The sequence below is a fragment of the Pseudoliparis swirei genome, chromosome 7, assembly GCF_029220125.1.
Source record: "Pseudoliparis swirei isolate HS2019 ecotype Mariana Trench chromosome 7, NWPU_hadal_v1, whole genome shotgun sequence".
Taxonomy (NCBI): Eukaryota; Metazoa; Chordata; class Actinopteri; order Perciformes; family Liparidae; genus Pseudoliparis; species Pseudoliparis swirei.
The window spans coordinates 26,750,434-26,778,424 of record NC_079394.1 but is presented as its reverse complement, the minus strand read 5'-3'; the positions used below and the strand labels follow the sequence as shown (position 1 = coordinate 26,778,424).

Genomic DNA, 27,991 nt, shown 5'->3' with positions numbered 1-27,991 from the left:
GCCTTTTTTTCTCTCTTCTCCCCAGCTCTACTTTTCTGTCTTTCCTTTTTTTTTTGCACATCTGTCCCCACATTAATGATGGGGCCCTTTTCACTGTTTTCTAGCTTTGATATCATGGGCCAGGATCCATCACATCTTTACCAAGCATGAAACTGAAGCAGACTAGGGAAGCTCACTCCTCATATTCTATATGACTCTTCCAAATGTCCCCATGGTGACGCGGGGGCACATGTGTTTTTGTTTGCACACACTGCCATGCATGGCTACCCACAGAGCTATGTGCAAGCGCTCTCGTGTACTATTACTCTCTATTAAATGCCGCGGTCAGAGGATCATACGATAAGCCCCCTGGCTGCTGTTAGCGCTGCACGTAGCTAATTGGCCTCCTTTAGAGGCTCAGATTTCAGATGATATGAGAGGTCAGGCTCTTCTCCTTTTCCTTTAGATTCGCGGAGCTGCAGCTGTGCAGCGACAGAGACTAATGGGTAGACTTTGCCAAAGGGGACTGCTGCTGCTCCCTGCCAACACACACAAAATAATCACATGAAATGAAACTGCCACACGCCTACACACACTCAGGCACAGACAAGCCCTTCCAGGCATCTGCAGGAGACACGTCAGGGGCACTGCTGGACAGACACGACACATTCATATCTTAACCACGTGAGCCAAAACAAACAAACATGTGCTGCCGTAAATAGGAGCGCATGGCGCATGTTTCGCATGCTTGAATGGGTCCTTGTTATTCATGTGCACAAAGCAGCAGCTTCCTCATCTCAAAAGCTCTCTGAGTAATGCACAGGCCTTGAATTTGTTGACAAAAAGAAGCCTGAGGCCCAAGATAGTATTTTCACATCAAAACCAACTCTCTCTCTCTGTTCCTTTTTTCTCTCTTTCTCCCCTGTTTCCATTTTCTGTCTTTCCTTTTTTTTTTGCACATCTGTCCCCACATTAATGATGGGGCCCTTTTCACTGTTTTCTAGCTTTGATTTATGGGCCAATCTATCCATCCCAGCAGGTCGGGACTCTGATTTTCCTTAAACATGGCGAGGATTTCTTCCTTCGGTAACAAATATGCTCTCTGAGTAATGCACAGGCCTTGAATTTGTTGACAAAAAGAAGCCTGAGGCCCAAGATAGTATTTTCACATCAAAACCAACTCTCTCTCTCTGTTCCTTTTTTCTCTCTTTCTCCCCTGTTTCCATTTTCTGTCTTTCCTTTTTTTTTTGCACATCTGTCCCCACATTAATGATGGGGCCCTTTTCACTGTTTTCTAGCTTTGATTTATGGGCCAATCTATCCATCACCAAGCATGAAGTGAGAGAAGCGATTCCATTAGCAACTAGAATGGACACTCGGTAGAGCGCATGCAACCCATATCACTAGGTTGGAGGTGAATTATGAAAGCATGAAGTGGAAAGCGGATTGTTATACTAGAATGGACACTCAGTGGCCTTGTATTTAGCATTGGACATTTGCACTGCCAAGATTGCCGCATAAGTTCGCATTGACAGTGCTATGGTAAAGAAGATTTGGCATTAGCATTGCAATTATGACCTTGACGCGACCGTTGATCCCAAAAATTTAGCATCAAAAATGGTGCCCCAGCCTTGGCAAAATTCTTTATGGTAAAAATTTCAGCAGCAAGATTCGGTTTAATACTTTTGTGTTATTCCGAATAACACGCTAAATAAATAAATAAATAAATACACGGTGATCGAGCAACACTCTTCCGCATTTTCAGTAAGTGGTCGACTTTTACGTGTGGTAAATGTAGCTCTCCTGGCCATCTCTGCAAAACTGACTCTCCCCACTGGTAAGCACACCGCAGCTTGATGAATCCGAGCGAGGGGAAGCGTATTACTGACCTGACTGTCATGACCTTGACCTTTGACCGATCTGATCCCAAAATCTGATGAGGCTGGTCCCCGGATAATATAATCATCACCAAATTTCATAGATTCGGTTTAATACTTTTTACGTCGTTATTAGAATATACGCATGCAAATAAATAAATAAATAAATGGCGATCAAAACATAACCTCTTCCGCATTTTCAATGCGAAGGTAATTAGACACACCGCGATAATAGTAAATGTAGCTCTCACCAACATCTCCTTTAAACTTTAAACCTCTGATGGCACACCCGCGGCAGTAGATCAGGGCGAGGGGATCCTAAAGATTTAATCTGACAATGACCGTCTGTCCCTTATAATAACACGAGATAGATCATCCCAATCGAATTTCACCTCTCTGCGATTCGGTTTAAACTTGGGGATTTTTGTTATTGGGATTTTCAATAACGAACCAAATAAATAGCACAAACAGACGGCGTATCAAAACATAACCTCTGCATTTTCAATGTAGCGGTGCAACAGATGAGCACTGTGACAACAGAAGCCTTCACCAACCATCTCATGCAAAACTTCAAACCTCTCCCCACTGATAAGCACACCCGCAGCTTGATGAATCAAGACGAGGGAAGCTTATTATTTTCTGACATGACCCGTCTGTTTATCCTGAGATAGATAACTACTTTTGAACTTTATCTAATTCACCATTTCATTTTATCCTCCAGTATTTCAGAGAAGAAGCTCATTACATATTTATCATATCATATCATATATCTATTACTTTGGCCATCTAGGCATTGTATTATCATATTGGGGGCGATATATACACTAATTAGATTTCGACCTATTGCAAAATATATACACTAATTAAATGACCTACGTATAAATATCTCACTGTTTTCATTTTTGTATTTTGTTTATTGTTGTTTTGTTGTTGTTTTATTTTCTTCTTTATTTTGATTTCAATTTAGGATAGAATTTACTAAGCATTTTTGCTACCTATACCTTTTCGTCTTTCTTTTCTTTTGTAATATATTATAATATTATTTAATATGTGATTGATTGACTGAATAAAATACACAAACAAACAAACAAACAAACAAACTGTGAGGCGCCATCACTTAGGAGTGACCGAAAAAAGGTAAACCAGACCTTATGAGGAACAATCCCATCAACAAGGCTTCTGTGAATATCTGTGTTTGTTTCTGTCTGTGCATAAGTGTGTGTGTGTGTGTGTGTGTGTGTGTGTGTGTGTGTGTGTGTTTATAACTGCCCAAGTAATGTGCACATCTTCTTCCAAGTGACAGTATCTTGTTGGCCATTAAGACAGCATGACTGAAAGCGTTGACGTTGTCTCAGAGGACACAACACAGCACTGAGATGATGTCGTTATTATAGATCGATACCGAGGCCCAGACACTCAACGACTAAAAGGCTCATCTGATGGTGGTGCATCAAGGTTTGCAGAGACACAGAAAAGGAAATGTAAACTGGAAAAATAAAAATAAATACAAATGACGATATCCCTGAGGCAAATAGCTGGCATGTTAAGTTATTTATAGAAAGGCCGTGGACATATTTACAGGACACATGCGGAGAAAATGCATCAGAAGAGTTGGCACGGCATGAAATGAAGACAGGCGGGCTTTTCCTTGTTTTGAGTTCATTGTCTTTCTCTAATACTTTACTGATGTCACAAGGTAAAATGTGATCTCTTACTTGAAATCTCTCTGAATGGATCAAGATGTATCTGGCTCCTTGTCTCTCTCTCTCTCTCTCTTCCTCTCTGTCCTCTTCCTTGATGTCTCTGCCTCTAGATCTGAATTCAATTCTTATGCCACTCCGTCTTAATAGCGCTGAGATGATAAAATTTATTCAGATTTTTTTTTAAATCTAGAGAAACGCATAATCATTGGGAGTTTCATATCCGCCTTTTTTATCTTTTAATAGATAATATGAACCAATACAATTACTCCACCAAATTTTCCTTATTTTTTTATAACAATGCAAAAAATCTAGTGTTTTTTAATGCTAATTAAAATTGCATGCCAAAACCAATAAAATATGAATGCACAAGTGCAATATATAGATTCTTTAATTAGTGTAAACAATAATAAAATTGATATTTTAGTCAAAGTCCTGATTAGGATAATGGTAATTTGATATATAGCAACTACATGGCTGATTATAAAGAGCAGTCATATGTTTAATTTTTGCTTTATATATGATCATAATGTTTATATTTATTTTATTTCTGAATCATCATAACATCTGACCATATAAAGCAGTCAAAATTATGTATATGCTCAACAAACATGTAGAAAGCAAATGAAATAAGATTAATGGAAACATCAGTCAAAGGAAAGACAAAAAAGGGCCAGAAGTACAACAAAGCTCATAACCATCACAAGAATCTAGATGGACTATAATCGCTGCTATACTTCTACTTCCCATGAAAGAAAATATCGAACAAACACTGAGCAAGACTCGGACTACTAGCCCCATTTGAGGATACTGACCAGTTCACTTCTCCAACTCAAAGCTGATTGATGGAACCTCAAGCCACAGCAGGCCAGATGTGTCAGATGCTTGATTAGTGGCAAGGAACTGCATGTTGCCGAGATCGACAACATTGTGCACAATAAAATGCTAACATACGAGCAGTACAACGAAAAAAAGCATGCGAGAACAACCAACAAAGTAAGATGACATTTGTGCCAGGTTAGACTGGTGTACTTCTTGTTGGGATTTGTTAAAGTTTTTGTTGATTTCATGCAAATTTTGAGATGGCTGTTGATGTCATTTAGTTCTGGGCCTTTCGCCAATGATGTTCATTCAGGCTCATTGCCAACGGATCTATCATGTCCATGAGGATTTCAGAACGCTGCGCATTTGGAGGGCATTGAGGGCTCCAATCAGCCCGTAATGAATGTTAGCCATATATAATGCTTGTACAATTTTCATTTTATAATTGACCATCAAAATTCTGCCCCGAGGAATTAGGAGTCTAAAGACAGCCCGAAGGTGTAATTTTGACATTTTCTCTGTTACATCCCTTTTTTTATGCTCCCGCAAATTTTCAACATTTTATTTCAAGTGAATTTTTGCCTCGGTTGATGATGATTAAATGTGTGTGCTGTTGATCACGATTGTTTCTTGTCTTATGAAATGTTTATTACCTTCATGAGATCAACGCATGTTTTTCGCATCTTGTTGGCCGTTTAGGTTTATTATTTATGTATGTAAATTTGTTTAAATTTATGTGAAACTTAAAATTACAAATTGATTTGATGTATGGTTTTTTGTATTTTGATGATGATATTATTAAAGGATGGTGATGGTCAATTTGAGGATTGGATCGATTAAGGTCATTGGTCATTGAAAGGTCAACATCTTCTTTGAAATGGTTAATTTGGTTTTATTTGATTTTGGTTATGATTTTGGATTTGATGAGGTCAAGGTCGGCGTCGGGTCAAAAAGGTCAAAATTTTCTTATTTTTCCATCAATCTTATATTTTACATGCGGCTTCATCAAAAATGTATGTAAATCAATGTATTGCCCAAATTTTATCCTTGTCAGTGCCATGTTCAAGCTATACTGCCAGTTTCCGAGTGTGTTCATCATGTGTTTTGTTTCCCCTTGAAAGACACAACAAATAATTAAATGATTAATTATCAACAAACTCAACACTTTGGTGTGACACACACACACCTGGATGAGTGAGCAATAACATCTCTTTTAAAAGTTGATCTCTCTTCTGTCTGAAGAGATAATACGGAGTTGAAAGAATCACACGACGGCTGCGATATTAATAACACTGGCCACGAGAGCACGACTCTTCATCACTCTTATGCTTTGAGATTGTTTGTGAAAGAGGAAAGCGTCTTTCTGTTTGCTGTTGTCCTTGAACACATGACGCCTGCCCTCCATCAAAGTGATGAGTTTGTGTGAGAGTGAGAAAATCCGAACAAATGCTTTTGTTTTATCCGTCACTGTTTGGACAATACCGCGGAACAGAAGTGGCAGATCTGTTTCCAGACGAGGTAAACTCACCATTGTGGTAATAACAAAATACAAAAAGAACGTGTATGAAAACACCAGACGCGTCATCTTCCCATGTCAAAAGATGTTTTTTTCTCTCAGGCTTGGATGGAGAGAGAGGAAAGAGAGAGAGAGAGAGAAACACAACTAGAGCGAGAGACACACAAACATACAGAGAGAGAGCGAGAGAGAGAGAGAGAGAAAAACAAATATAGAGAGAGACACAAAAACAGAAAGAGAGAGAGAGACACACACAAACAATTAGAGAGAGAGACAAACAAATAGAGAGAGAGATACACAAAAACAGAGAGCGAGAGAGAGAGACACACACAAATAAAGAGAGAGTGAGAGAGGGAGGAAGAGACAAATAAATGGAGAGAGAGACAGAGAGAGAGAGAGAGAGAGAGAGAGAGAGAGAGAGAGAGAGAGAGAGAGCCTCCGGCGTCTGACGGGCTGTGGGCTGTAAGATCCTTGAAAAAGAATTCTGACGGATGAAAAAGCCCCTGAAGTAGGAAACACGTGTTGTGCTGAGAGTTCAGTCAGATATGTTTCTCTCTTACATTCTCTCCGTCTTTGCCTCTCTCCTCTTCCCATTATCTTTCAAACCTTGTGATTCCGTCTGTTCCCTCGCTAACTTCTTCAACTCAAGATGCTTTCCCCCTCTTTGCATTGCCCTCCAGAACGCTGCAGCACACATGTAGATCAGTTGGTTGGAGGGTGATACATCCCACTGAACATACGTATGTAACATGTGTCATGTATGTGTGTTTAATGGAACACACATTCAGTCAAAAGCTGCATTCAGCCAAATACATAAGACATGCTTGTCCCTCATAGATCATTACATTCTTAAAATAGTTTAAATATTTGCATGAGACCATGAGTTATTATGAACGATGTATTGTGGTGCTCAAAAAACAAAACAAAATGATCGCCAATGTCTGAAAGAAATCCACAATATTTTTGGACCGTGCTCAATGTTTGTGAACACATCAACAACGCAGTCCTTCCTGTTTGTGAACGCAGCCTAATTTTTTTATTTTTTATTTTAATTTTATTTGAAGATGCCTATTTGAGCTGATCTCAGGTGACAATCTGCTTCAATTAACAGTGTTCATTTTTAAACTGACCTTTTGCTAGTATTCATAGTAACTGTGTTTTAAGTCCTTCAGTATGAGTTCAGACTCTTTGCCTTTGTCTCACTCGGTGAAGAACATCCATTTTCAGAGTCGTATGATCCTAAAATCTATAATTTCCTTTGATACATTCAAAACATTTTCACTGTCCCACCTCAAAACCAACGCATGAAGGTTTAATAGCAAAAGTAGGAATTTCATCAAGTCATTAATATTAATAAGTAGATTTGTTTCCTGGATGGTCTGTTCTTGAGGTGTCACTCTTTCAGTTGGCGACTGCAGTTTGATATTAATCGCTTTAATTCATTTTAAAGTATAGCACGGCGAAAGAAACTCCAATTGTTGCCTGTGTCATTTCCTGTTTGACTTGTATCAATGTTTAATATCTTGACGTTAAATCCACTGTCAGTGTTGAAGAATGTGTCGAGACAGGAGTTCTGCATGAGTGCTTGGCCGTCCTTTAACCGGCTTTTCATTCGTGCTCAGGGCTCCTTAAGGACAAATAACAACCGAGTCAATGTATCATAATAATTATACATCATCTCATGCACTTTCCATCCAGTTTGAGGCCAGAGGGCGGTGGTACACCTAGAATAAACCCTGTAATCACCCAGTTTGTGGTGCCATTTCATATAATCCTCCTCTCCTCTCCTCCTGGGGTTAAAGGCGATGCTCCTGCGTCATCACACTGCTCCCACATAGCTCACATTACATTTGGAAATGCTAGCGGGAGTGGGATTAATGCAGTCCTCCAATCCAAATCTTTGATGCTACTGAATAGTTCAAAGGAGGTCGCTGCCTTGTTATCCCATGTATCAGAACCTACATGTGATGATTGTAATGGTCTTACACACACAGTGTGACTCACAATTGAAAAATAAATCACACTCAGTGGCTCACGCCACATTCTCTACGGGCCTCTCTGAAACCGTAATAGACCCATAACTTGACCTGCAGGTCACAGGTATGGGAGTCACTCATCCAAAAGCACTGCGATTGTCGCGGTAATGCACCACAGAGCAAAAGGTAACCAGTGTCATGGAGAGAAAGAGGTGTTATTATAATGTCCTCCTTCCAGCTCATTTTCATCCTCACACAATTATCTGTTACACCAGCTAAGTCAGCGCTGGCGGCGGTTCTGGACCGCTGATCGAGTTTATTCTCGATATGTGTTTTTTTCTCGGGGGAGGAGGGAATCATTTTGTCAAGATATGATAGTCGGCTGCACGGCAGAGAAAAACACAAAATCCTCACACTTGAGAAGTTGCAGAAGCATTGTTCTCTAGCGTTTCTGCTGCTGCTGAGACCTCAGCGTCACTACTTCACTTTTAGCACAGGACAAATCTTTATTTTCTGAAATCAATGAGTGATATTAGAGGGAAAAGTCCAGTTTTTTAGACTCAATTAAGTTCTGTGATGGCTGTCATTTGGATCATTATGAACCCCTGCACTTCACATTGATAGGCATTTCTTTATACTTAGTAAATACCTCGTAAGACTCTTTATTGTAGACTTAAAGTATTTGTAACTCGTGCATTAAAAGTGAATGAATCATCGACAATGTGATAGAATAAAGTTGCCATCATGTAACATATGTTGGAATATTTGCCATGAATAGTACAAATTGTATTTTCTTCCTTTCCACAAGATGTTGTGATATTAATTATTGTTATTTATTGTCTTAATGACTTAAGTTATTATTATGATTATCGTTAGTCATATAGTATTTATGTATTCATAAATACTTCATCACGACTGAACAAAAGATGCGGCTCTAAGTGTAAGCTCTGAAAGAAATGCTGTTTTTTTAACTATACTTTTAAGCTCAATTTGAATCCTGAACACACACAACTGAACGCTATTAAATGATTACAAACACGCTCCAAGCAGCTGTTAATTGGTGTGTATTCATATTGTGTATATTCATATTCTATGTTATCAATGATTCATTAAGTGCTATGCAGCCGCACAGGGAGAGCTCTGGTTGTTGAAACATACATTATTAAACACACAGATGTCCGCATACAACACATTACAGTGTTATAAATCATTACGAATTATTTGATATAGCTCTACTGCTTATTCTTACCCCTAAAGGAACAGTACTGCCACCGTGGATTCATTATTAAAAAGTATTTTACATTTCCTGTAAGCTATGCACCCGCTGAGACGGGTGTCATCTGTTGCCACATGTTATATTACATTCTGCCCACGTTCACTTACCCCCTCCCGCCACCTCGGCTGACCCGTGATGCCGCGGGCTTCAAGTGTTGCCATGACCATAATGTCTTGTGAAGCGCGCAGGCCTCAATGCACTTCTCCCTCAAAGTTGTTTTCCTCCTCCTGACAGTCTTTATCTTTTCTATCTACTGTAAGTGGATTTGCGTCTGGGATTTGGTTGATTGACGAGAGCAGTTATAGCAGTTAGGAGTATGTGGTCTTTATTTCCCCTCTACATTATGTGGTATCTATCTCTATTTGTTTCTCTCTCTCTCTCTCTTTCTCTCTCTCTGTGCTTGAACTAAATTTACTGCTCTCCTTGAAGTTGATGCAACCATGCTGTCTTCTCAAATACTCAATGCGATGGTACTTTAATACCCTAATATAGGGGAAATAAATGTTTGATGCTCTCTCTGGATTTTTCTCTTCAGCTATTTCTTCACACACACACACACACACACACACAATCTGAATGGGGTGGGAAGGGGGAGCTCTGGAATAAGAGGAGAGAGAGAGGGGAGGAGGTGGGGCACAGAGGGGAGGGAGTGTGTGTGTGTGTGTGTGTGTGTGTGCTGAGCACATATGTCATAAATGTCGAACCGCCTTCATTTTAGAAACATAATTGCCCATCTTCTTTTGCTTTTGACTCTTAGATGGATTTGATGGATAGACAGAGGGGTTTGTTTCATACCCATTTTCTGTAAGACCTCAAACGCACCATGCACTTCACAGCTTCATGGACCATCATCATCATCCTCATCCTCATCCACATCATCATCATCATCATAATCATTCGTGTTGCCTGTCGAAGTCAATTGATACATTGCTCACTGCTTTTGTTTGCTCAACAAAGAGAGTCAAGTACTCATTCATAATATGAAGATGTGATGATGATGATGATGATGATTATCATGAGACAGGTCTCAAGTGAAACGTTTGTAATTGTCTAAACAAAGATGGACTCATATTTCTTAATGACAAACTTTTGATCGCTTTTATTGTTTCAGTGCTACAAAGCTCATGGTGTGGTCGTGTGCGTCTCGAGATAGATGGATGCATGGAATCAGCACATGACACGTGTTGCATGGCAATATAACGATGGCTGCCGTCGCATATAGGCTATATACTGTAGCTACAACACTGAACAAACATGAGCTTGCACATTAAGAGCGAAAGTCTTGTCGCTCTTCATCAGCGGAGAGTGAACCCGGGTTTTTTTTATTTTTTACACGGTCCTCAAACACACATCGATAAAGAGGCTGTCCCTGAATGAAAAGTCTGATTCTCTCCCCCTACTCCCATTACAGTCGGAGAACATTCCCCATGCTGTCCGCCCAGTCGCTCCACATGTAACACACGTGTTTCCACTGTGGTGCGTTACGCTCTGTGGAATTTGCATCTTATGATCTTCTTGAAAGCACTTTGGAAGTCTTTGTTGAAGTAGGCATATATGATGGGGTTGAGGAGAGAGTTGGAGTAGCCCAGCCAGTTTATGACTGCGCCCAGCCAGTCGGGCATGTAGCAGCTCTCTGCACAGAAAGGCAGCACGAGTGCAACGATGAAAAAGGGCAGCCAGCAGAAGATGAACGTCCCCATGATGATGCCCAGTGTTTTCACCGTTTTACGTTCCCTCGCCATCGCGATCTTTCTCTTCGCCCCCGAGTTCTTATCCGTCATGTGTTCGTAGCCCTGCGAGGAGGACTGAGGCGTGTTGGGCAGAGGCAGGTGCGTTTTGGAGTTGCTCGTAACTTCTATTATCTCAAGTGACTCACCCTCCTCTCCGTGTTTCACCGCGCCGTTTACGCACGGCGAGCTGGGCTTCGACTCGTTGCCGCGCTTCCAGCCTTTGCCCCCGGCCTCCCCGTTGGCTTTCTTGTGGAAGATCGCTGGAGACACAGTCGAGTACTTGTCGGAAACTTTAGTTTTCTCCGGTTTCTTCACCGTCTTTCGAATCCGAAACCGAGCAGCCTTAAATATTCGCCCGTACAGGACCAGCATGAGGATGAGAGGGATGTAAAAAGCCCCAAATGTGGAGTAGATGGTGTAGCCCGGATCCTGGCTGATGATGCAAGCGTCGGGGGTCGCCCTGTCTTCCGCGCTTCTCCAGCCTAACATAGGCGGAATAGAGACGGAGAAACCAATGAGCCAAGTCACGCTTATCAAGATCGCAGCTCGCCTCGGTGTCCGTTTATTTACATAGTCGATTGGGTCTGTTATGGCCCAGTACCTGTCCAAGGCGATTGCGCACAGATGTAGGATGGACGATGTGCAACACAGTACATCCAGAGAGATAAATATGTCACAGATCTCTTGCCCCAGTGTCCACTTGTTCAAAACCTGGTAGAGGGCCGCCATTGGCAGAACCAGCACCGATACCATGAGATCTGTCACGGCCAGAGATCCAATCAAATAGTTAGCCACATTCTGGAGAGATCTCTCCAGGGCGATGGCTGCCACGACGCACGCATTGCCAAATATGGAGCAGAGGATGAGGGCCCCCAAGAGCAAAGAGGTGATAATCTGGTAACTCAGCTTCACATCTGGCGGAGACCCAGAGCCCGTGCCATTCTCACTCCTGTCCCAGTCGGCAACCACGTCCACCCCGCTGGGGTACACGCTGGTCGCGTTGCTGCGGTTGCCGTCTGTTGTTATGAAATCCATAGTGCGACCACAGTGAGAGCGCAACTTTCCTAGAGCAGTGGGGGACACCGCTGGACAGATGAGCAGGACCCAGTCAGCTCCTCAGACTGCTGCCGCTGTGCGTTTTACCGGGGTCCATCGGAGTTACCGCGTTCGTGCGGTCGCTCTCAGGACGCATGACGCAGAGGTGTTTGTGAGTGTGTGTGCGTGTGTGTGAGAGAGGGGAATTGTGTGAGTTGTAGCTCGCGAGTGTTGACAGCCGGGTGCGCTCACGGGTACTGCGAATCGTCTGAGCTCGGTGACGCCGTGAATTCATTTATACCAGCAGCGTTGGGTACGTCAGACCGTGCGGAGGTCGCCCTGGAGTTGTGTGCCTCTGCTCTCCTCGTAGCTCTGTTTTTCACTGCGGGCAGCCGACGAGGGCGCAGAGCTCTCCTTTATTTTTCTATCTTCTTTTTTTTGGTAACTATTTGGACTCACTGAATGTAACATGTTGTGGATTTGTTTTAGTTTCTCTCAAATGGTAGGTTCCAGTCAGGACTAACACTTAACCCAACTGAGTTATTTTAAAAAATAGCATGATAGGGAAAACAATAAGTCGTCAGGATACTGCAGGTCGAACTGAGAACATTTCTTAATTGTTTATGACTTCTTAATAACTTTCCGTTTAAGCCAATTTCATTTGAAACAGTTATTTATTTTGATAAGCAAAATACCTTAAAGAGAAACTCCGTAACAAGTAAAAGAGTATTTGAGGGCGCAACCAATGCATATGGATTAAAGAAAAGACAACATGCGTTGGGAGCGAGAGGTAGTTTCAGGACCAGGGACAGCGGCACGACGCTGCAGAGAGGAGAGCTGCTGCCATCTGCTGTTTACAGCTGGTACTGCCTCACATGACGGCCACGATTTGAAGCGACGAGAAGCAAACTGTGTGTGTGTGTGTGTGTGTGTGTGCGCGCGCGCGCGCGCGCGCGTGTGTGTGTGTGTGTAAGAGAGAGATAAACATGAGAAAGAAACACGAGAGAGAAACATCTTTGACTAAACACAGCAAACAAAGCACAGATATAATACATAAATAAAAAGTAAACTTTGAAAGAAAACAGAGCATAAACATCTTCTCACTGATAATATGAAGGATGAAGGACAAAGTGAAGTGAACGGCGTCTTGACATTCTGCTCCTCGTGCTCGTTGAACTTCACTGACCCTCCTCCCTGCCTTGAGTCTTAAAATGAGGATGAACCTTTAGCCATCGACACAAGACGTGTCCTTCAAGTTTAGTCACAGTCACACATGGATGCGTTTTATCAGAGGGCAGAAGGTTGAAGATTTGTAGTGTGCAGTGTGTAGTGTTGGCACGCTAATGCCTCTCTGCAAGCTGCACTCAATATTCAAAGTGAATTCACTCTTTAATTTAGCTCGTAAAATACAAGTACGGCTCAGTCCTATACTATTTCTGTCTGTATGTCGCTGCGTCGATAGCTCTGCAACAGACAACGGGTCCTGTACTTTAGATTGTGGTTAAAAAGTATCCTTCCAAGAGACTACCAGAATCAGGGAAATTGTATGTAGAAGCAGACAGAGTAAACAGATGTGTTGTTACACTGTAAAATGTCAGGCCTGGACTAAAAGGAGGACTCAGATGCAGAGAAATAGAATGTATAAGCCCACTTTATTGAATTCAAATCCTCTTTGAGGAGTGACAAAATAAATGGGCTATGAAAAAACTCACTAAATAACTAGGGCCTGGCAAGATAACTTGCGAAAGAAAAACATCCTGATAATGACGGTCTAATCTAAACACAAAGTCACTCCAAACGGGAGGACAGCAAAACGGCTGAGAAAAAAGAAAAGGCACACCTAAATCTGGAGGCTCGACAAACCATCCAGGTCTAATCTAAACACAAAGTCACTCCACACGGGACGACAGCAAAACGGCTGACAAATAAAACAAAACAAAGCTAAACTAGAAACTTTACAAATGAAAAATCACTCTCAAGGAGGAAACTGAAAACAACTTGCGTGGTTTAGGAATAAACTTGGAAAAAGAGACTACGGCTGTGGCTTAGGTGCACGGAGAAGGACGAAACACTTTGGCACAAGACAAAGGGGAGACCAGACTATAAGCACATGAGGGTCATGAGGAACAGAAACAATCAGGGATCAGGGGAGACAATCACACCGGTGACACATGAGGAAGGGCGAGTGATCTGAAACGAGAGGAGGAGTGAGGCCTCAAAATAAAACAGGAAGTTACGAGACAAAACCCCAAGACAAGACAAACCTCACATAAAACACATCACTGTGTACTTTAATGACTCTTAAAACAGAGAACAGGGCAAAGAAACGAGAGCAGAAAGATATAGAGAGGGGACAAATGAGGGAGAGGGGGAGATAAGAGGCTGTTGGGAGAAAAGAGAGATGGGGGGATGTCACGGTCAGGCCAGTGGTTGAAGATCCTGATCTTGTTCTTTACTTGTTAAGGCAGCAGCTGCACAAACGGCAACGCAGCATTTAAAAAAAGGATTCTGCTTGATCAGATTCTGTTGAAGACGTTTTCTTCTTCAATTCAATTCGATTCAGTTTATTTTGTGTCGCCAATTATCACAAATTACAATTTCGTCTCAACGGTCTTTACAATCTGTACACATACGACATCCCTGACCTTTGACCTCACATCGGATCAGGAACAACTCCCAAAGAAATAGAAAAAACCCTTTCACAGGGAAGAAAGTGAAGAAACCTTCAGGAGAGCAACAGAGGAGGATCCCTCTCCAGGATGGACAGAAGACATAGATGTCATGTGTACAGAAGGAAGCATTACAGAGTTCTTCTTCTTGTTCTTTTTGGGGAATAAATTTAAACAAAAAACAACACGTCAGTACAGAGACAGACATAAAACAACTTGTTATTTGGTCCAGAAAAAGCTTCATCGCTTCCCAACTCGTGAAGCACGGAATCGGATATTCTGATGCTTTTAGATCAGTTAGAGAATGAAGGGAAGGAAAGTTTATTTTCAATACATGAGTGTAAATATGATTTGAGAGATGTTTGTAAGTTCACGGTACAAAAGGTTAAAAAAGGGATTAATAGAAGATGTATTTCTGTTGTAGGAGTCCAATTATGGAATAATGTTGAAATGGATGTAAGAATGGTGAACTCCTTTTGGGTTTTCAAGGGAATTATTTTTAAAACAATTCTTGAGAGTCATAAATGTAATTAAAAACGTATTAATATGGAAGATGTATGTGGTAGTATATATAAATATATTTTGTTTATTGTTGTTTTTTTGTTGTTGTTTTATTTTCTTCTTTATATTAATTTTCTGATTTATTTTGATTTCAATTTAGGATAGGAATTTATAAGCATTTTTTGCTTCTACCTATACCTTTTCAATCTTTCTCTTTTGTATATTATATAGGATAATATTGTATTGTATTTGATTTGATTGACTGAATAAAATACACAAACAAACAAACAAACAAACAAAGGAAGTAAGGAGAGGAGTTCAAAACTGTTGAAATCTTTCAGATCAGGGATAAAACCCCTTAAAGAACACACGTCCAGCTGAAACAGCTCGTCATGAATCCTTCGTCGTGTCTCTGCTGGTCTGTTCGACAGGATCTGGTCGTGTCTCTTCTGATTCGGTGGTCTGTAGTTTTTCGACAGCCTCAGTGGATTGTGATGTCTTCACAGTCTCGTCGATCACCTGGAAGACGAGCGTTGGAGCGTCCTTCGTGATGGCTGTGCTGGTGGAGAATGAAGAGGCAGTGGCGGCAGGTCACAACCTCTTCTCAGACCCGAGGACCAGTCTGGAGGTCGATTCGGTGTTTGAGGTCCAAACCTTCCTGCAGGTTCTCTGGATTCAAGACGTTTTACCCTTCTTGTATAATCCCACTAGAAAAAGGAGGACGTCATCATCATACACTTCAGTAAAACCACATAACATGTACATCTCACATATAACATGATGCATTCACAAATGGATTTATTCCCAGTAAGTGCATTTAGTTCACCAGTGATCGCATTTTACAATAAAACAAATCCATTTTAGGGGGGAGACCCTTTTCCCTTATTGTGCAGAAGAATTGATGAAAAGATTTAGCTTGACTCAAGTGCTTTATATTAAATATTTTCTTAAGATTCTATGTCAGCCTTTACAAGTGTCTGTGACATATTCAGATGAGCTGGGTTGACTGTTTTTGTTCTTATTCTTAAGAATAATGGGTTTAACAATAAACAAACTGAAGCTTTTCTGTTTTTCTGATATATAGTACATCCTCTTCCTTTTTATGTTCTACATTTGATAAACAATAAAGCAATCTGTTGCAACAAAGTGCCCTTGGACAAGTTATGTTGCCTTCTTAAGCTATCAGAAAATACATTATTTAGGTGTCCTTGGGGTCTAGAGATGAAAGAACAAAATCAAATAAAGGAAAAGTCACACACTCTCTCATTCTGTGCTCTGTTTGTAAACCGTGAAAAAAAGCTGACACCATGGTCGGGGTTGTGAGAAGGTTTTTTAAACCTTATTTGTGTGTGTATTCAGGGGTTGCATAGCACTGTGCTTTCTATAGGTCACACAGCACAATAGTGAGGCCATGGACAGTGCACCTATTGTGAGGGGGCTCGCCGGGGGCACTTTGTCTTTGCCAACAGTGTGGAATGTCCCAGTGGGCTAACAGGGGCAGGAGAGGGCTGCAGTCCTCCACACTGGAACAGTCCCACTTGCTTTTGGAAAAAAGGAGAAAAAAAGCTCAACGCTGTGGGAGGAGTGGGAAGGATCATAGAGGAGACTTTGGGAAAGATGACGGCGAAAAAAGGCCAGACTAGCCGCTTGAAGTCGAATCAGAAGTGCTCTGCTGGTGACTGAGGGGCTCGAAAGCGCCGGGCGATGAGCTCCGCGTTGGGATCCTCCGGCGTGAATGTCTCCGGCAGAGTGGGAGCTGGTGGAAGTGAGGATGCCGGTGAAGAGAAGGACACCAGCGAGACTCACGCCGAGTGTTTCAAAGCAGCGAGGCCCGGGCCGAGGAGTAGTGCCGATTCGGCAGCGGAGGGACGGCCGAGCGGCGTGGAGCAACTGGCGAGAGCCGCCCTGCCGGGGAGGAAGGCGCGCGGGAAGACCTGCCGCAGAGGAAGATGGAGAGAGGGAAACCAAGACAGGGATGAGGAGAGGCAGAATGTTGGACACGCAGGCCACGTAGGGGACAGGGAGAGAGGAAAACCATCGCGGAGAAAGGCGGAAAGAACCGGCACACATGGAGATGGAGCCCGGGACACACAGGAAACAGAGAGCGCTGAAAGTTTGTCCAGCAGTAACTCTGACGTCCCGTTCAACGACACTTTGGAAGTTGGAGAAGGATCGAACGACTTGCAGAGAGGATGTACGTGTCGCGGATGTCCAAGTACGGTCTGCACCCAGACCGCCAGCACCGATTCGAACCCTCAATTCCCTCGGTCGGCGATGAGGTCCATGTCTTCTGCTCTCTCTCAGCCTCCCGTCCGAACCAGATCCACACCTCCGGCCCCTCTGAGACTTTCATCCAGGAGGGTGGCAGGAAACCTGCACCGCCACCCGCAGGCAGATCCATTCTGGATGGAGGTGAGAACGGGGGCGGCAGCGGACGACCGTCGCAAAGTCACCCGACGCGCACCCCCTCGCTCATCAGCTCGGACCGAGGAGAAGAAGAGGAGGAGGAGGAGGAGGAAGATGGCGAGGAAGGAGGCAGTGGCGTGATGGAGGTGCTCGGTCGAACCGTCACCTCGGAAGTGGTGCCGACCTGTGTTCCCTTTGGGATGAGTAAACGAGAGAAGAACAGGATTACGTGTCTGAGGAGGAGGCGGAGGAGGAAGGAGAGGTGGAGACACAGCCAACTGCAGGAGAGCCGACAGGTGACCGGCAGAATGAGCCGAGCTCATTTCAGGCGACTTCTTCATATCTTCGTGTGTTCCAAGAAGAACCACAGAGCGTGTGATTAAATCATTGAATGATTTATTTGTCTCTTCCCATTTCCCAATCAATACTATGTTAATAGAACTAGAAAAGTCACTCAAGCCTTAAATTACCCAACTGATCCACTTAAAGCCCCATTTACATTTTAGGGCAGAAGGCCAGTGCAAGAAATCAAGTAAGAGTTGTGTGTGTCTGTGTGTGTGGTGTGTGTGGTAAAATACAAGAGGCAATCAGACTAAAATGCTATGCTTGTTGGTTCCTTTTAACTGTATTTATTGCTGGCACTTGTGTGTTTGTGTGTGTGTCTGTCTGTGTTCATTTCATCTCGAGTCCTATCAGCACCCAGCTCATCTCGTAATCCATTGTGTATGCGGTTTGAAGTGGGGTAACATCTGAATTAGTTGCATGATGAGGCTTGGCTGGAGAGCCCTTCAAAAACAACTAGACAAAAGAGCAGATTCAGTTTGGAGATCAGCTGTCACATCGGTGGATTGAAATGAGAGAAAGTGGAATAAAATGAGTTGCTTTGAAACACAGAATATCACTTTTTTAAATCGATGCCTTCCTGCTGAGTGTATTATTTTGAGGTATTCCTCTCTCCCTCACATTGGAGTCGGCGCATTAAAGGGCGCACGATCTAGACAAATAATACACATTATATCTGACCCGAGCAGTTAAAATTGTGTTCAATATAATGCGGTGGATTATTTCTGCGGAAGTGAACAGATGGCACACGCCGTGAGGAAAAGGCATGACATGTTTTTAAATCTTTCCCAATTCGCCCCACAGTTATCAAGAGCCGAATGTTAGAAACTCAAAACTCGAGAAGATTGATAACACTGAGAGTGAAATTTGTCTTCTCACCTAACCCTCAGGGAAAAAAGCAAATAAGCATATTTGTCCTAACTTTACCCTCGTATTTAGTCAGATAAAATGTAATAAGCTTGCTTGGTCATTTATCATTATCAAGGCGTATTGAGTATGCATGCTCTTTCCTCAGTTTGAGCCCACTCTGCACATTCTGTGACATTCATGTTCACATCGAGCAGTTCTGATATTAGTTGTTGCCCTAGAGATTTTAAGACACTTCTCAACGGCAGCTAAACAATAGTTTTTCTTATTCACTCTCTCATAGAATTATTGTCATTCTTTGGACCACAAAGTCTGTTTACCTTCGCATTGAAAATGCGGAAGGTTATGTTTTGATCGCTGTGTATTTATTTATTTATATGTGTGTTACTCGCATAACTCAAAAAGTATTAAACCGAATCGCATGAAATTTGGTGGGATGATTAGATATTATGCGGGGACCATTTGATCAGATTTTGGGATCGATCGGATCAAAGGTCAAGGTCAAGGTCATGAAAAGGTCAACATCTTCTTTTTACCATAGCACGGTCAATTTCTATCCAATTGGCATGCAACTAAAATTCTCATAATTCAATGCCCAATCTTTTGATATGTGAAGGTATGCGCTCTGCCGAGTGCCCGTTCTAATTTATAGTGTGCACACGTTTTTCACGATTTTCATATCCAGCTGTGATGCTTTATTACTTTTCTTCTTCCCAGATTGTGTGTAACTTTATGACCAACACACCAGCATTGTTGGGCAAAACAGTTGTTTTAACTCCCCTAATAGAATCTCATGTACATATTTCCGAGTACAATGTCCTGCTGTTGTAATTGTTGCATGTAGAGAACAAGGAGTTAGTGTCATCCAGTTCCCCACAGGAAGTGGTTTCCTCCTCTGTGATGGGGAAACCATTAGTGCTGGAGTTGTCAGTTACTTTGTCCAGCTGCTGCCTGTTATTGAAGTGGCTGCCCGTAGTTCTGCGGAGACAATTATATCTAAAATTGTTTTAAATGCTTAACACAAACCCCATTTGTTTCAGCTTAGTAATGCAGTAGACATCGTTAAGATGGCGAAAAGACGAGGTTCAGGCCCACTTCTACAAATACATTTCATGTCCACTTTTTGACACATTTACCAATGCAAACAAGACAAAAGTGCCATGATAATGTGCATGTTGCCAGGGGAGAGACTCGGAGTCCATGATTACTTGGCAGCTAAGCACTGTGTCATCTCTGCTCCGTGTTAATGACACACCTTGGGAAGCAGCACTGGTTCAACACGGAAGTCCCTGGAGCTCCCCCTGGGTGAGAGAGTGGTAATTACTCTGTATGTTCCCCTCCTTTGCCTTTTGCGAGACACATGTTTCAGACACCAATCCTCTGAGTCTGCCGATATGGGTCTGAGGAGGAGACGGGGGACTCGAGGGACCCCAGATACCGATCTTAAAAACAAGTTATGGTACTCCCTGTGTACATAAGTTGAAGCTGGAAGTTTGGAAATGCTGAGTGTGGATTTAAATGACGACGCACTTTAAAGAGTGTGTGAGTTTACTGCCGAGGGGGATGAGAGAGATTAAGGGGGAGCAGATGAATTATGCTGTATGAACTAAGAGAATGAAGACTCGATTGAAAAAGTAAACTGAGGACAGGACTTTAAGAAAATCGTCGAATGCTAATGGTGTCTTGTGGAGAAAAATATTGCAACACCTCTGTTTTCTGTCAAATGAATGGAGTTGGAATTAGGGTCGGCGTCAGGGTCAAATAGCTCTCTTTAGCAAAAAACGTTCAAGCTTTACAATAAGAAGTGAGAAAATGTAGGTCTCACTCTGCTGAGCTCACACCTGACACCCTCATGTCCTCACACATTATTATGTGGTGCAGGTGGGTGTCAAAGACATTTACACCCAATAGTACAGGGTATATTAAAGGAGAGAATATTGTATACATAATCTCAAGAAGAACATGAAAGAGGACATTCTTACTTGAATGTATTGCCAGCTGGTTTAATGACATCTTGTAGTGATAACGTAAGCGTTGGTCTGTTTTGTTCCTTTATTTGATGCTTAATCTCATTCCGTGTAGACGTGACACCGTAGAAATGGGTTTGCCGTCATGATTTTAGAGATATAAGAAAAGATAAGCATTGCAATAATATTTTAAATAAAACTCATAAAGTTATTTCTCCATCAATCCCTCCGTTATACACAGTTTATCTTGACAGCAGGCGTATCCGGATATTTTAGACGTCCCTCTTCCAGCAATGTTTTCCAGCTCTTCTGGGGGAGCCAGAGGTGTTCCCAGGACAGACGAGTTATATAATCTTCAGCGTGCCCTGGGCCAACCGAGCCTGAGAGGCCTCCTCCTTTAGCTCGATGGCCTCCTCCAACACTGGTGTCCACCAGCTGGCTCTAGTCGGGCCAAGCGTCGACAACCTTGACCACAACTCCTGTAGCAGCTGCTTCAACAAAGGAGGCTTTGAACATGGCCCAATTGAATTACAATGTCCCCAGCCTCCCCAAGGATGCGTGAGAAATCATTCCAGGAGTGGGAGTTGAAGACGAGGGACGGGGGCCTGAGCCAGACGCTTCCACTTCCCTCGTAATACCGGTTTTGGTTTCACCTGGTCAATCCAATAGAAAAGCACCACTAAGGTTCAGATTAGGCAGGCGTTTCCCCTCCAATCCCCTCGCTCCCCCAGCAGAGTTATGGAGTCCCCAGTGTGTACTGTTTCAGAGACTTTAAAAAGGCTGAGTACTCCCGAGTTGCTGTTTTTAGGGCTCGACCTCCCGGGTCGGGCTCCATGTTTCTCTTTTTTCCAGGCGAGGTGCTTCAACTCTTTTCTGGACGATTCATATAGTGTCAGTGAATCGCACTTGATCTGGCTCCTCCTCTGGTACCACTTGGCCTTAAAAGAGACCTTACCAAGAGGGACAACTCAGGTCCCAGGGTCACTGGGGCGGACTTTAAGATGGTGATTCATTGAAGGGGGCAAACGTGTTTTATTTGTATACTTTTAATGTTGTAAATAGGATCGACCGTGGTTATTTTGGCGCAAATCTGATTGAAATCTCATCTAAAAGACACAAAAAACAACCCATATTTATATATATTTGCATTTATAAACATGTAGATATTGACACGCTTGATTGAGGAGACGGTTTACAAGAAAAGATCAGAATCAGAATCAGAATCAGAAACAGGTTTATTGCCAAAGAATGTTTTCACAAACAAACGAGGAGGAACTTTTTGGCGGAAGAATTGCAGAAACTGAACGGCGACGGCGGCGCCGCGCGCGCGCATAGAAGAAATGGGAAAAGATGAAGATGAAGATGACAGCAAGAGAAGAGGAAGAAAAAAAGAAAACCCCCCGATGCCCCCCCTAGGGGGTACAGGTGGAGCAGGAGAAACAAAAAACACCATTGCACATAAGCACATACATCTTAGACATGACTTGCAACGAGTAGATACTGGAGAGGGATCCTCCTCTGTTGCTCTCCTGAAGGTTTCTTCCCTTTTTTCCCCCTGAAGGGTTGTTTGGGAGTTTTTCCTGATCCGATGTGAGGTCAAAGGTCAGGGATGTCTATGTGTACAGATTGTAAAGCACTCCGAGGCAAATTTGTAATTTGTGAAATTGGGCTATACAAATCAACTGAATTGAATTGAATGGAATAGATACAACTATCTATTTTTTTCTCTGTCTACCTTTCCATCTCACCCAGAGTTCAACGGGGAACCCGTCGAGCAGCAGCGGCAGCGAGGATGATGACGTGAGCGCCGGGGACAAAGAAGGTTACATCTGCGCTGTGTGTCTGGATGTGTACTTCAGTCCGTACATGTGTCAACCCTGCAACCACATCTTCTGTGAACCCTGTCTGAGGACGCTGGCGAAGAACAGCCCCACCAGCACCCCCTGCCCCCTCTGCCGAACAATCATCACTCATGTGTTCTTCCAGAAGGGTGAGCTAACGGGAAGAGAGCACATGATTAGAAACACCTATCAACTCTACTCGTGACTTTTGCGCACAAGTCTAAATTGTATCCAGGGTGATGGAAGTAAGTAATTTATTTCCATAGACGTACATACATAACGTGTACATAGTGACAGGCATTGACAAAAAACAAAATGTACGAATGGAGGACCGTCCAAAGACCGAGGTCTGTAGGCTCCTCTGAGATGAGGAGTTGGACGGCCCCGCCCCGAACCCTTTAGCCCCGCCCCTTCCAACTACTACAGGCACACAAACAGTACACACACATATGGATCAAAACATAAAATGTCGTACAAGCAACAACAAAACCCCAGAACAGGAAAAAGAAAAGAAAAAAGAAAACAAAGAAAATAAACATAGTAAAAACTAGAATAGGCACTCGGTAGAGTGCATACCTTCGCATATCACAGGATTGGGCATTGAATTATGAACATTTTGGCATTAGTTGCATGCCAATTGGATAACAATTGACCGTGCTATGGTAAAAAGAAGATGTTGACCTTTCCATGACCTTGACCTTGACCTTTGACCCGATTGATCCCAAAATCTAATCAATTGGTCCCCGGATAATAACCAATCATCCCACCAAATTCCATGCGATTCAAGAAGATGTTGACCTTTTCATGACCTTGACCTTTGACCCGATCGATCCCAATATCTAATCACATGGTCCCCGGATAATAACCAATCATCCCACCAAATTTCATGCGATTCGGTTTAAAACTTTTTTTGTTATGCGAATAACACGCATACAAATAAATAAATAAATACACGGCGCTCAAAACATAACCTTCCGCTTTTTCAATGCGAAGGTAATCATAATAATATTAGGATATTAATACGGTTTGATATGCCGGTAAAATGTGCAGTTCAGAATAAAATAATGCATAACTGTGTGATATGACTGTAAATACACATGCATACATGTATATCTTGCAGCTTTATGTGTATGCCTGTTGGCTGTTGTCGGGATGACATCTGAGCTGCAGGTTGTTCAGAGGGGCCAGCTGCAGAGAGCCCACAGGGAGCGGAGCAGACCTTTAGTCCAGCTCCGACCAGATGAGTCAGCCAGAACGAGAAGACGAAACCAAACGCCATCTGAACACTGTTAATTAGTGCATACAACACGTAATATTCCTTGTAAGTGAATAATGCAAAAAACAATTATGTTTTTAGCAACGGTGAAAAAGAAGAAACCCTAACGTCCTAATCATGAATCTTGTTATCGCTGCATGCTGATGACATCCGTGAGTCACTTTTGGCCTTCTTCTAACTGTCTGTGAGTGGCAGGCACACTGCTGTGGCCATAAAAAGACCGAGTGGCCGTGGTTACGAGCACCGCAGACACACGGAGGGCTCTTGTGAGTGATTAGATGACAAGCGTTGCAGATTAGATTCTTGTGTCGATTACCAAACCCAAGGTGACACAGACACAGAACAGGGAAGAAAATGAGGGAGCCTGGTGATGCTTTTTGAAGGATATGATGAATAAATCAGACATAATCCATCCAGGCTATCAAGAAGCGGCGGTGTGAATAAGATGTGCATGTTTGTGTCGTGTTTACTTTGTCTCCCTGCCTTTTGTTACAGAGCTAAACCAGACAGCCAGGACGTTCTTCCCAAACGAATACCTTTTCCGGAAACAGAACTTCCAGAAAGCCAGTTGTGCAAAGTGGCCTCTCCCAAGCTGCCGAAAACTCTTCCGTATCTTTGGAGGCAAGTTTTTAATGACCCCGACATGGAAATGATCCCAGCTCAGGATCAATTCATCAGATTTGGCAAAGTAGCAGCCGCTGTCGGACTCATTTATAACGTAACTGCTTTTTTCGTGGTATGTAAGACCTAGTATAGCTGCTACACAATCATCCTTAACCCTCCTGTTACCTTTCGGGTCAATTTGACCCCATTCAATGTTTAACGTCGGTGTTCTTTCGGGTCAATTTGACCCCAGGCTGTTTTTCACTGTGTCAAACATATAAGAAATATCAACTTTTTTATATATTTAAAGGGCTATTTAGGTAGTCAACAAACAAACATAAAGTACCTCACACTTAAACTTGGAAAACAATATTAATTCTAATAATTTTCTGGAGGTTTTAATTGCTGGGGTCAAATTGACCCCAAGGGTAAAATATGTCAGTAAATATAAAGTTAACAGGAGGGTTAAACATTGAATGGGGTCAAATTGACCCAAAGGTAACAGGAGGGTTAAAGGCTTCAATGGCACACACACAACATTTCATCTTCATAGCATACAGAATACAAATATAAGGGGCTGCCTTTCCCACGCTCACTGGCAATTACTTATGATACAAAAAACATGTTTGGAGAAGATCCTGAGGGGAAGCAGTGTTTCAAAAAACTCCGAAGAGGAATGTGCTTATATCTATATGTGTAATTACTGATAATCCATTGTTTATAGTACTATAAGTTCATATTGAAGCATTCAATGTGCAGTCAGCAATTCAGGAGAAAGATATTTGAACTCAATGCCCAAATTAATGACAATGAAGCATATTTACCGTCCCTCTCGCTCCCACTGCCTTTCTCTTTGCACATCCGTGGCCTTTCCCCTGTCCTGGGCACCAGCATGAATGCTGATTGGCTGTAATAGCGTTGTGAGGCCCGGTTTGAGCTGCTTTGTTTGAGCCAGCGCTGTATGAACACACAGAGAATGGACCGCAAGGAGATAATATCTGGATTTGAAATTGTGTTTTGGATTCGAATTGCTGACTCCACCGTAAAACACTCCAACCGTACGGCAACAATTACTTTCAGTAATGAGCTCACAGCTTCAAGTAAAGGAGCAGCACAGCGTGGATATCCTGTATACGGCAACTATTACTTAAATACACAAAGGTTGGAATAAACTCAGCATATGGATGGACAGTGGAAATGTTGATCTTTTTGATTGAAACATTTTGTTCAACATTTTCTTAGATAGGATATACCCCACCAATCTAAGAGATGTTTGAATAATCACCAACCATACTTATTTTCTTTGGTCTGAAGGAAAATCACCCTTAAAACCCCAGTTTGTAATCTTAGAAATGAACATTTCATTAAATTCACCAAATGTCCTGTAAATACGACACAGGGCATTTTTTTCAAGCATAAAAAAAGTGTCACCATGAGAATCAGAATCAGAATCAGAAACAGGTTTACCAGAAAGAATGAGAATGCCAAAAAACAAACAAAAAATTTTTTTTTTTTTGGTTTGGTATTTGGACATGACAAACAACAATCAACGCAAGGAGGGAGGAGGAGTGGGAGGAAGAGGGAGGAAGCTATTGGAACTGGCATGGATTCATGTAAGGAAAACAAGTGTAGAAATATTTAACAGCTAATTTCTTTGTGATTTCTTTTGGGTGAGTTGGAGTATCACTACCACCGGATGAGATTTCCCCATTTGTCACCCAAACCAGGCTTGCAGAGGCAATCCAGTCCCGTTGCTAGACGCCAGTTCCCCCACGGAGAGGGCTACCGTCTGGACCATCTGGACTTTGAGGATGACTCTCGAGGCTGGCGCTTTGACATGGACATGGTCATCATCTACATCTACTCAGTCAACTGGGTTATTGGCTTCTTATTATTCTGCTTCCTCTGCTACCTCTTCTTCCCTTCTTTTTGACAGCCGAGGCAATTATGAAGGTGCAACGTAGAAAGAGGAGGGGTTGAGGATACTAAAGGACAAAAGTAAAGTCAGGAATGAAAGATGAAGCAGAGGGCAGGCGAGTACACACATGTACAGTATATATATAAATATATATATATATATATATATATATATATATATATATATATATTTATATATATATTTATATATATATATTTATATATATATATATTTATATATATATATATGAGAAGACAAAGAATTAATTTTAACCAGGTTGAATAATGCGGTAGAAGGAAATTACAAGAGTGTGCCAGCTTGTTTTCTCTTATTAATAAATAATTGAAATGGGTAAATATTGTAATATTTGGTTTGGGATTAAATTGTTCTCCGTCTCCACATGTTGCACATTAAATGTGGGTTGAACAACATGTCTTGTTCCAGCATTGAGGGGAGTTCATAATACATGTATACCATATCATGGTTTGTTGTGATTTCAACACAATACAATCTGTTATTGCTTAACATTTTAAATAACACTACAGTCAACTGGATTACTCACAGTCCTGTTGCTTTTAATGACATACAAATTTCACGATCAATTTTCTCAAATCGCTTAACAATATAAAGATTATTATTTATATTTGTATCTAATTTAAATTGTTGGACCGTGCTTGTTTTGCTTTTGCCCAAAACCCCAAACCCAACATTTCAGTACTATCACAGGTGCGATAATAGGACAATAATGTGATGTCAATCCTAGTTTATTAATAATAATAACAATAATAACAATAATAACTAAACCACATTAAAACTGAAAAGACTATAACACGAGTGAGCACTTTTTGGATGGATCGTCATGTTTATGCTTCCTCTGAAAACTTCATGAAATGAAAGATGTTCTCTTTGGTTGAACCCACAGGTGTTTATTGTTTTATGAACCACTTCATTCCCATTTACGACCATATCCATGCAAAAAAATAATTACTTTTAATTAGCACTTATGTTATACCATACAGTATGTCTTGCTAGATGTCTCTAATTTGCTATTTTCCAATGATAAGGAACTTTTTGTTTTTTATTGTTCTTAAGCACCCCCTGGAGGGAATGTTTGACTAAGTCGCTGTATTTTATAACCAATACCATTTATATAGTCACACCTACTATATGTACATGGCTTTTGAAATTGATATATACATTTGAAGTGATTTCAAATATGTTTGAGCCAAATAAATTACTTTAATCTTGACACATTTCAAGTTATTTAATTTAAATACAAAATATGTACATTTAAACTTTTCCAAAGGTCTTCTCTTTTAGTTTCCACTTGTATATCAGTGGCGTGCCCATTGTTCTCAGTTTGATATAACTTTTAAAAAACAATCAAGTGCTCTGCTGGGTTGCCAGTTTGAGAGAAGGTAACATCTGAGGCCTTGGTGGAGTGAGCTCCGGCTATAAAAACTGACGCTTGGGACAGAAAGCATTACCTCTGTGGTTAGTATATTGTACAGGAAGCAAAGCAACCCTAAAAAGATATTTGGGATTCATGAAAAGCATTCGGCTCTGGTTACTCCTGGATAGAGACGGGAGTTTCTACGATGAGAAGTGCAAGACCCCAGAGAAAACATTCGGGGGGGAAAGAAGGACTTTCACCCAGAAAGGCAAAGCATTTAATATTGACTGGCACAGT

At 41.9% G+C, this 27,991-nt stretch overlaps 2 protein-coding genes across 2 annotated transcripts; one reads left to right on the top strand and one right to left on the bottom strand.

Moving 5' to 3' along the window:
- Positions 1 to 10,627: 10,627 nt before the first annotated feature.
- Positions 10,628 to 11,911, bottom strand: htr1aa (5-hydroxytryptamine (serotonin) receptor 1A a). Its single transcript, XM_056419559.1, has one exon. The coding sequence runs from the start codon at positions 11,909 to 11,911 to the stop codon at positions 10,628 to 10,630; it is 1,284 nt and encodes a 427-aa protein (XP_056275534.1).
- Positions 11,912 to 17,273: 5,362 nt separating this feature from the next.
- On the top strand, positions 17,274 to 27,550 carry rnf180a (ring finger protein 180a). The gene is made up of 4 exons (XM_056418354.1): positions 17,274 to 17,783; positions 22,416 to 22,653; positions 24,276 to 24,401; positions 26,111 to 27,550. The coding sequence occupies exons 1-4, from the start codon at positions 17,274 to 17,276 to the stop codon at positions 26,314 to 26,316; spliced, it is 1,080 nt and encodes a 359-aa protein (XP_056274329.1). The 3' UTR covers positions 26,317 to 27,550.
- The last annotated feature ends 441 nt before the right edge of the window (positions 27,551 to 27,991 follow it).